General features: G+C 34.2%; 1 protein-coding gene across 7 annotated transcripts in view; it reads right to left on the reverse strand.

Annotated features, from left to right (window-relative positions):
* LOC123323017 (tyrosine-protein kinase Abl) overlaps window positions 1-6069 on the reverse strand; it is a 49823-nt gene extending 43754 nt beyond the window's left edge. For 6 of the 7 annotated variants that reach the window (XM_044911196.1, XM_044911193.1, XM_044911194.1 and 3 more), the window contains exon 1: window positions 5665-6068. In XM_044911196.1, the coding sequence (XP_044767131.1) occupies window positions 5665-5797 (133 nt within the window). In that variant the 5' untranslated portion in view covers window positions 5798-6068. Of the gene's footprint in view, window positions 1-5664 lie in introns of all 7 variants that reach the window. The other variant, XM_044911197.1, reaches the window with a different exon arrangement.
* Between the last annotated feature and the right edge of the window lie 5135 nt (window positions 6070-11204).

Raw genomic sequence — 11204 nt, forward strand, 5'->3', positions numbered from 1 at the left:
GATTTGACCATTTATTTTCTCGTTTTAGTTTTAATTGGCATACTTTTAATTTCAACTCAGGATTCCGAAACTGTAAACATTCCGGACTATTTTTATCCCTTTTTACGTTCTGAAAAACGACGAGTCCATAGGTAAGACTGCACTTCGTACTTGTAATTGGGAACCTCCGTTTCAACCCCTTATCCTACCTAATTCTACCAATTCTGGCTGGCGTGCAAACCCGTTGGGAGCAGAAACCAGAATTGTAAATAATTATGCACTCTTTTGGGCTCTCGAACATGATAACTGGAACACGCATAGGATGGAGATCCTGCCTGTCCGCAGATCTCAGGTTCCGCCCGAGGTTCCGTCCGTATGAGTCTGCTGGGCGAATGTTGGTGTGGCGTGTTGACGGGCATTGGACAAAACCTAGCCTCAAACTTTCATTGATAATCTCATCGACAAAATGCCGAATAGGGTAAGAAAACTACGAAGATCTAGAGGAGGCCCTACCCGCTATTGAACACCTTACTTAAAACATCAGTACATACAAAATTGTGTTTTCTTATTTCATTTATATAGGATGGCCCTCGAAGTGGCCAATTTTAAAAGATCCACTGAAATCATAGAAAAGAGAAAAAACTTAGATCTAAAAATTTCAACAAATGAAAGTTTATGAGTCTTCAGGGAGACAGCGAATGCATACTTTAATCTGACCTTGGAGTTTGATTTCAAGGCCATCTTGAGGTCAAGTACTTTGATGTTTTGAATAGGGAATATTCCTTTCTCTTTACAGAAAATTAATCTTCGTGAAAAATTAAAAACATATTATGCACTTTTTCCCATAAATAATAAAAAAAAAATTCTCTGAAGATGTGAAATGGGAAGAGCGGGGACGAAATATAAATATTCTGCAAGGAAAATAGTAAAATCCTCGGTAAAATCCCTATGGAAAAAAATCTACTTGACCTTGAAACAATGATGTTGACATCAATCTCCAAGGTCAGATTAAATTTCTGTTAAATATCTTCTGACAAGGAATACAATTCTATATTTATTTTATCAGTAATACAGTAACTTGATATACCCCTCAAGAATAGTCATAAAAAATAGGATTGCCCGAGAGATCATCCTTTAAAAAACTATCGATGAGGTCATACTTCAAATTTGGGACAAGCTGTAGAATCGGAAAAACCAATCGACCAGTCCGAGCATATCCACAACAACCAAACTGTATTCGAGTTACTGAATTTATTCCAAATTAGGGAGAGCACTGTACAACATGTGTGTGAAGTTGGCCCAGCACTTTTCGATTTTCGAAAAAAAAATTTTTGTGCTGAATTGTGCTAGGTTTGTGCTGTTGAAATTTTTGTTTTATTCCACACGGTTCTCAAAATATTTCACAAAATGTATAGAATGGGCCAGCCCAACACTTATCGAAAAATGAGTTTTGGCGACTGAAGCAGGTTGTGCTATGCATGTACAGAGTTGTGCCGTTCGAATTTTTGCGAAAGTCCTTCTTATCTCCCGGAAAATCGAAAAGGAAGAAAAAAGTTAGCACAGCACTTTTGATTTTCCTTCTCAAAAATTAGTGGAAAAATTTGTGCTGACTTGTGCCGTAAATATTTTCTCGAAAATTCGTCTTCCCTTTCGATTTTCCGGGAGATAAGAAGGACTTTCGCAAAAATTCGAACGGCACAACACTGTACATGCATAGCACAACCTGTTTCAGTCGCCAAAACTCATTTTTCGATAAGTGCTGGGCTGGCCCATTCTATACATTTTGTGAAATATTTTGAGAACCGTGTGGAATAAAACAAAAATTTCAACGGCACAAATCAGCACAAACCTAGCACAATTCAGCACAAATTTTTTTTTTTTTAAATCGAAAAGTGCTGGGCCAACTTCACACACAACTGTACAACTGCTACAAATCTTACGCCCTCGGTTTCATCTTACATCTCAGAGGAGGCCGAGGAGTAGGCTATTCTGGTTTTTTTTTTTTCACAGGTTACAAAGACTATTTTATGTGTTAATTTCAGGAAATTCGGCAATAGTAGATATTCTAGCAAAACAATGAAAATTTGTATAGTGAAATAAATAAAGTTTTTCAAATTTCGTTTTTGAGAAACTAATATGCTCGCCTCGATGCTCGCTAATATGTCTCAGAGCGTGAACCGAGGCGTGAACTGTCAAATTTCAGAGGGGGGGTATCAAAATTATTCAATTATTTCAACCGTGCTATTTCGAAATGATTAGCAGAATTAAGGAGAATAGAAATTTCGAAATTGCAAATGTTCATCGTTTATTTCAATGATGACATTCCAAATACTAATTGTTTCATCGATATACTGCATATTATTACTGATAAGAATGTAATAGTTTCTCAATATAAATCGGAATTCTATGAGTTAATGGGTTCTAATAAAAAACTCATTGTTCAACGCAAATCAAAATTGAATAACGTGAACTCGGTTGACTTGAAGCGACAACGGAATTTCATTCTTTTCTACTTTCTAAGAAATATACTCGGAAATATACATTATGGCCGTTCAATATTTTGTTTCGTTAGTTAGACTGCCCGATATATGAATTTGGCGCCGCGTTCCAAAAACCTCATTTTATTACTTCACTCAAAACCGTCTCTTAGGCAAAATGAGTTCTGGTGGTATTTTTCGATCGATGTGGAAGAGTTTTGGAGTAATTTTTCGTTTTCAAAAATGATTCCGCTGAAATGAAGAGCAATTGAAAAAACTCAATTTTTGACTTGAAAATGATAATTCGAAAAGAAAAATAATAAAATAATAATTATTTTTACAACAAGTGAGTTAACTGAATGTTCATGAACAAACATTTATAACTCACATGTTGTATAAAATAAATTAATGAAATTGTCGAAATTGTGTTCAATTCTGAGCAAGAACTCATTCGATATGTTCATTTTTGAAGGCGAAATCTCCGTGAAAATAGTGGAGATTCAGGTTTTCCCGAGGGTTTTCCGATCAAACTCGATGAATATGTCGTTTAAACACGAGTTTAAACATGAACTGAAATATATTTCTCCATTTCCCCATTTCACACCATTTAAGAGATGAAGAAAACATGGAAACAACAAATTAACTTTTGTCCTTTTTGAGTTAGCAGTTTTCAGCCTTAACAGCTGATAAAAAGCACACCATGCACTATACTTACATATTTTTTTTATAATTGACAACGTTTAAAGCTTGAAAATTAAATATCAATTAAAATTTTTTGTATTAAGTACTGTTTCGGTATCTTAATGCAATTGAATAATGATTGTAAGTGGTCTCTATCATTAAGTTGAAATTAATATGCTCGTTAATATGGATCTTATAGGTTATGCTAATGAATCTCATGATGAACAAGCAAAAATAAACTTTTGCTTTTTCTCAAATAAGCAATCTTTGTAGGATATATAACCGAAAAACCACTCACTCTGTGGAAAGAATTCGACCTTCTGGGTTATTCGCTCCTAAAATTGACCTTTCTTGGAGTCATCAACGTTTAACATGAGGTAAAACCACAAATGAGGATAACGATTTACTATCATTGAACCATACAGGATGTCCTGGATTAGATGGAAAACATTTTCAAGAAGAAGAAGTATTTGGGGTCATGACAACAAGTCAATCTTCAAATTTGAGAAACAGGCCGACTTCAAATCTGAATATTCCTTGGAATATTCCATATTTACAACAAAATGAGTTTTTTTTTTATACCAAGATGTTTCTTAATTATTTTCGCTATCTCTCACGTTTCTCAAAGTTTCTTTTACACTTCCAATTTACCTTCAAAGAAAAATATTCATGTTGGCGGTATTTCTAAAATTATTCCGATATTTCTGAAATATTGCCGACATTTCTCGAATATGTTTGTCTCATGTCATCCCTTACATTTCCGATTTACCCTGAAAGGAAATTATTTATGAATAATATATTTATTAGCCTCGGTATTGGAGGTATTTCCGAATTAACTTCGATATTTCCAATATTTCTGAAATATGTATTTCCGAGTGTATTTTCTAACATTTCGGATTGGCCTTGAAAGAAAAGTACTTCATACAGTTGGGAAGTATTTTCCGATATTCCTTTTTCTGTATATTTCTGAGATATTTCCATTATTTCTGGAATATTTCGAAATTTTTTAACTAAACTGTTCGAGAACTTGGTTTATTGACATACATACATAGATACATATCCTGAAATTTCCGGAATATTTCTCAAAATACGTCTGGAATTTATTCTGAAGGCGCTCTGGAAAAGCGAAATATTTCTGAAATTAAGTACCTAATTTTCTTGGAATGTGTTTCCAATATTTCCTAACATTTCGGACTGGCCTGGGGAGAATAATAATCCCGATATTTCTTAAGTTTCTGAGATATTTCTGGTATTTCCGAGGTATTTCTGAAATATTTCTCAAATATTCTATATAAACATACATACTTACATTTTTGCAAGAATTTGCACACATATATTTCAGAAATGAAAACTTTCGGAAAAACCCAGCGGTTCATCGATTTATTTCAGAAAGAAGTTCAATCAATATGCAGTAACTTATGTTGTGCCTGGTGTAACTTGACTGGTATCAGGCCGAAAATACTGGCTGTTCAAGAACAGGACAACTTACAAAATTCCACATCCTTTTTGAGGATTTCCAGTAACTATCGTTCCTAGATATAGAAAAACCGAGAGGAAAACGAAGTGGGTATTGACAAAATGAATTTCATTAAAACAATGAGCCAGAGTCTCAATGTCTTCGAATTGAATTGAAAAGCAGAACTTTCGCAATTTCCTCTTGAATATGACTGAAAAACGGTTTTCAGAGAGATTTTATTCCGATAGGAAACCCGGTGTTCCGAAAATTCCTTCTCAAATAGCAATATCCATTTCATTCTGCGAACTCTGCTTTAAGATCCGATAGGTAAACATGAAACCTATATGGCGTCGCAGGAAGACGAATTTAACGAAGGGAAGGGCATCCTTAAAAGAGAAAAGAAGGCAGAAGGAAAGGAAATGAGAAATGAAGGGAAAATATCGAATCTGGCGACGTATCAGTGAAATATACCAGACGAACCGGCGTACGTACCTAGACAGACGGATGACAGTGGGGGGTAAGAGCTATGAATGAATATACATCGATAGGAATGCGACCCTCAAGACATGAATGGACCTGCTTCTGATTTTTCCTGACGAATCAGCCATGTGAGGAATTTAGCGTCAAAATAAACAAATCAAATCTATCCTCTAGAAGGCAAGTCGTGGAATCATAAACATGGTAAACTGTTATCAGGATGTGAATAAAAACCAAAAACAGAAATATACATAGATGTCAACAATCAAATCGTTGAACACAAGCAAATTGGATTCCAATAGAATCTTCATACGTGTATAATCGTCTTTTTCCTTTACCATAACAATTCAAGTAATACTTAGATGTGATTAGGTTCCACATTTTCCACTCAGGAATTATCAAGAATCCTAATGATTTCTGGGGTACCACACCACAGTTAATCAATCTAATGCAAAAAGTGCAAGATTTTAATTTTCCGACTTGCCATTAATCAGCGATATCATGCCATGAATCAGGCAGGATACAAGGGCGCAAAAAATAGATTTTGCCACAAGAAAATCATTCATCCTTGCTGATAGTCAGTCCACTACTCACCATTATGTTCTGTAAAAATATTGGAAACCGTTTGTCGTCCATCTTTCAATGGCCTAGGTCTAGTTCTTGTTGCTGTTCTAGTAGAATGTGAAGAAACAGTCAATGTTCTTTCTTTAGTGCTTTGAGCTCCCATTTTCACAAATCATAGCCTTCTCCCCATGGACAGATTGTTCACAACAATTCACCTAAGCACAAATGGGGTAGATGCATACACAAACACAAGATTGCATTCACTTAATCAACTCATACGACTATAACAAACAGATGTGGGGTATCAAATATCCTCTTTTTAATTGAAATTACACCCCAACTGATCGAACTTCAAGAATGTTCGAAGATACTACCCGAATCTTTACCACCTTAGTGCGCCATGTTCTGCCATAATTACTGGCTATTTGACAATTCATTTGACGTATATGTCGCTTTCTCTCTCTCCGTGTTCTGCGCTCGAGCAAAAGAACGGAACAGATATCTGTGAATCGGTGATGATTTTCAATTACAGTTGAAAGATGGAATTATAGGTGGAGCCTCTAACACTATACCTTCGAATATATTGTATTTCAATAGCATACATATTAACTTGTAACTGATTTTCATTTCACACCAACTAACCGATTAATAGCTATTCTCTGATTCAATTGAGGTATTTGTTGCTATTTCTCACCCTGCGTTCTTCGCCAGATTGAAACCACCTGATCAGATTTCTGCACAACTAGCATTATTTGATTTTAGTTGAAATGTAGCGTAACGGATGACTCTAACTACATTTGCCAATCCTACAGTGATTTTATAAAACTGAAGCCGATTCGAAATTCAGACAGTTGAAAAAAAATTAAAGAGGTGGGACTCCATTTTATTTGCGGTATTAGTTGCTTATTCTCATCATGCCTTCTGCGCCAGATTGAAACCACCTAATCAGATTTCTGCACAAATAGAATTATGTGATTTTAGCTGAAAGCTAGCTTAACAGATGACGCTAACCATATTTGCCCATTCTACACTCTAATTTTATGAAACTGAAGCCAGTTCGAAATACAGACAGTTGAGAAAAAATTAAACATATGGGACTGTTACATTTTTTTAGAGTGACTTCATCAAACATTAATTTTTGAAACAGCCGCTGCTTAGATAGGTACAGCCCCCTGCGAAGAATGAAAATGGTGTCAGAAAAGCACCTACCTACTCAAAAAAAATTTCGATGGTGTTACCCAATGTTTTGCTTTTGCATCGAGAAATCGAAAAATCCACTTCTGAAATTTTGTTGGAAAAACCTCTTTCCCTTATTTTTTTCATATTATATACCATTCAAAAACTGATTTCAAATAGCCTGATTGTACAGGGTGATTCATAACTATTGGGACATAGGCTAAGGGCAGGGCAGATTGTTTGGACCAAATATACCTCAATAAAATATTGCTGTGGAAAAAGATAGAGGGCGTTAAATTTGAATCTATATTAATAAAAGAGAATCTATGGTTTACTTCAAAATGCTTTATTGTTCAAACGATCGCACCAAATTGGACAATTCTTTTTTTGTTGTGTTTATTATTGTTAGGGCAAGGTTTATATAACAAAATATTCCCAAAAAAAATTGTACAGAACAGAAAAAAAGGCATTCCTTTTTCTTACGACCAATCGAGCAATCACGATGAGTTAGTTATTATTATCTATCCTAGAAATAATTTAAATGGCAAAACAAGGTTTGCCGGGTCAGCTAGTTTTTTATAAAAGGGGACGGAATAATATTTCGAAAGTCCATTGACAAACTGTCTCTGCCTTTATTGAAAGAATTAGAAATGGCATAGAAGTCGGAGGAGGCCACGTAGAACTTTTATTCTATTTTAGTCCAAACAATCTGCCCTTAGCCCATGTCCCAATAGTTATGAATTCTGAACAAATAAGGTGTGTGATAAATTCTTGATTATTGAGATTTTCTGGAGTTTCAAAAAGAGTTGATACAGTTACTGCAAGCAGCTAAGAAAGTTGTACAAAGTGTTTTCGAAAGACGATGAATATCAAGAAAAAAAGTGTTCAGTCGAACTAAGTAGCTAAATGAAATTTTCAATAGTTTTGATATAAATATTCAAAAATGCTCATAAATGAAGTAAGTTGAAAACATTATCCTCTTCATGAGGCATATCTTTTTGATACGCTTGAAACAGTGAAGAAAATATAGTGTAGGTATTAGGACAATTTTAATTCATATTGATTGTGGAATTCGAAGCACGCTTTCCTCAAAACTTTCAATAACTAGGGGCATTGGTTTATTTGAATTTTTCTTCCTAGAGAACACAGGGTGTTCTACAAGCTCTATGACAAACTTTGACATATGGTAGCTGTGCTTATTCTGAACATTTTTTTCCTATGAACATATATCCGATTCGTTTTTGTTTAGAAGATACAGGCATTTGAAAAATCATATTTTAATGTTCAAATCATAATAATCAATGGAAATGTTGGGACTACAAAAATTGTTCGAAGTGTCCACCAGGGGGGTGAAACTCCCTCTTCTATGATCCAATCTACAACCAAATATGGCCGACATGAATTTCCGGTTGAAGTGACAGTCAAAACCAAATTAACCTAATTCTTTTGATTGACAACCTGTTGACGTTTCAAAAATCATGTTTTTAATATTCTCATTTCATTATTTAACTGAAAAATTACTTCCCTACTACATAACGAGGCGGATTATTTAGGAGATTCTAGTGCAGATTCAAGGAGATGTAACTTACGAACGACCGAATGTTGAATATTATTTTCATCTATTCTGATACTCGTGATTAGGTAGGTTGAGCTATTTTTGATCTCTGAATTTCTTATCATTCCAATTCTACATCAATCACTTTGTTATTATGTTATTTACTAAGCTTTCTCTATCTTCATTCTCTTTTTTTTTGTTTCAGATATGTTTTCAGTTTCGAGATGTACAAGGAAACAAGAAAATTTATCACAATGAAAGAGCCGGCCCGATAATTTAAATAGCTCATTATGTGAATAAATTCAATATAACTAAGCTTCTATAGGGACAGATTTTTGCTGAGGTTTTTATCGTGGTTGTTTTGTATCATACATATATGTGGATGTTACTTGATTTCCATTTCCTCTGCTTATACTGAGATTTTATATGGGAAACAGGTTTTACGATCAACAATTCTATTTCTTCTCAAATACCATATTGTTTGATATAGATATATTTCATCCTTTGATATAGATATATTTCATCCTCAATATGTATTTGCATTTGGCTGACTGATATGTAAATGTGCTCCTCTGGAAAATACTGTTTATAGAATTTTCATGAAAAATAAATAAATTGCTGAAATTCTAACTTTCTCCTACCTTGATGTTATTTTTTATGTAATGTAAATTTGCATCTTCTATCATGAATTCCAAATCTGTTTTCAATATTAATGGTAGAAGCTGTAAATTTACAATGAAGGTGAAAACAACGAAAAGTATGTATATAGGTATAGTACGCCTGTAAATTCAAAATTCCCGCCATTCAAGATCTACTTCCACAACCAAATATGGCGGCATATAAATGACATTTGGTGTTGCCACAGATTACTTAGGACTTTTCACTTCTTGTATATTAGTGTTCTGTGGTGTCCACCTTCGGCTCCGAATCACAGAACACTAATATAAGAGAAGTGCAAACGTGGTTCAAAACCAGTGCAACACGATGACATTTCATTGGCCGCCATTTCGGTAGGTTCGAAGAAAGATATTGGCGGAAAATTTGAATTCGCAGGTATATTTTACTAGGTTATATTATTTTCAATTTGAATGTTTTTGTTATGGGGATAAGTAAAACTGCAAGATTTACCGAAAGAAGTGAATTTATTGAATTTCATTCACATCATGAATAGAAAAGAATTATAACAATGATAATGACCGAAATATATACAGGAAAATGATTCAGGTTCCAAGGAATTTTCAGAATGGGATATTAAAACGGAATTTTTTAGGGTAGATATCAAATAATTGTTTAAGTACATGATAAATATTCCAAGAAGACAAGTGTAAGTCTACTACGAGACTATCATATTTTGGGCAGAGTTACGAAAAAACCTACCAACCCCAATAAAACAGATTCAGATAAACAAAAAGAATAATCTTCACAATTTCAAACCAAGTCATAAAGAAACTTATGTTGAATTATATTACAAGTATAATAAAATAAAAAATTTATTAGGTGGATTTCTGATTGAATTCAATATTATTTCAAAATGGGATGTGGCTTGTCGATGCTTGTTATGATTAGCAGTTGAGTATTGCTTAATTCTACGTATTCTGAAACCACCTCTAGTTTATTCTTACAATGTACTTCTCATATTGTTGGCTGCTAAGTTTTTGTATAAGCTCGACTTTCATTTGCTTCAAAGAATAACAACTGCACATAAAATATAATAAATAGAAGGAGTGACTATTCCGAAACTTGACTCAACTAAGATTAAATTAATTAGTCCAAGCCAATGATCACAACAAATACATACAGAATAGTCAAATTTAAAAGTTACATCGGCCACAATTTTTATATACTCTATATACATCAGATATACATATTCACATTGATAAAATAATAGGTTTCGAATGGAACATACTGAACCATATCACTTTTTTTATCACAAAATCGTTACTTCAGTCTTCCTTTGGCTTTGCTCCTCAAGATTGTGGTTCATGAAAAGAAATATATTCTAATTAAAACAAGTTCTAAAGTATCAGGAACAACTAAAATACTTACTGAATAAATAAATATAACTCAACTCATTAGAGATTATTGCACTAACTGACGTAAATCTTGACCAAAAACAACACAAGCACATACTAAAAGAAATAGGTTATCTTTAACCGACCCAACTCTGCCAAAATGATGCAAATCTCCATGACAACGGCTAGACTTGTTTACATCTGCCAGCCGACATCTTGGTAGGTAATTTCAGACCACAGAGTGTTTTGTTGCCGGTTTTAGTTCATCAGTTTCACCCCCCTGCTCCGAATGCAAACTTCACATCGACGAACAAAAGATGCCGTTACTCGGCGGATTAGATTTGGGTCGTTTCGTATTGGGTTTGCTGCATCTCAAATTCTATCAAGTAATTGTTAATGAGATTAGATTTTAACATGATAAATGAGCTACTTCATATGACCCCATAAATAAAAATCTAAAGGATTTAGATTAGGTGAACGAGATGGCCATTGTATTGGTTCTCCTTGACCTATACATTTATTCGGGAAATGTTCATTCAGCCAACTGACTACTTGGCTGAATAGCCAACTGACTACTTGTCTCCCTTTATATGGTGGTGCACCATCGTGCTGATACCTTCCATATATTTCCAACAATGTTCAGCTCTAAGTTATCAATGAAGTCAAAAAGGTTGTGCTCCAAGAAATTTGTATACAAATCTGCATTTAAACGCTCATTTATAACATGAAAACACTGAAACGTTGCTGACATCATCTTTGTCAAATGGCATATGGATTCTGCAGTGCCCATACATGTTCATTATGGTAATTGTTGATATAGGTACCAT

This window comes from Coccinella septempunctata, chromosome 1 (genome assembly GCF_907165205.1).
Source record: "Coccinella septempunctata chromosome 1, icCocSept1.1, whole genome shotgun sequence".
Lineage (NCBI taxonomy): Eukaryota > Metazoa > Arthropoda > Insecta > Coleoptera > Coccinellidae > Coccinella > Coccinella septempunctata.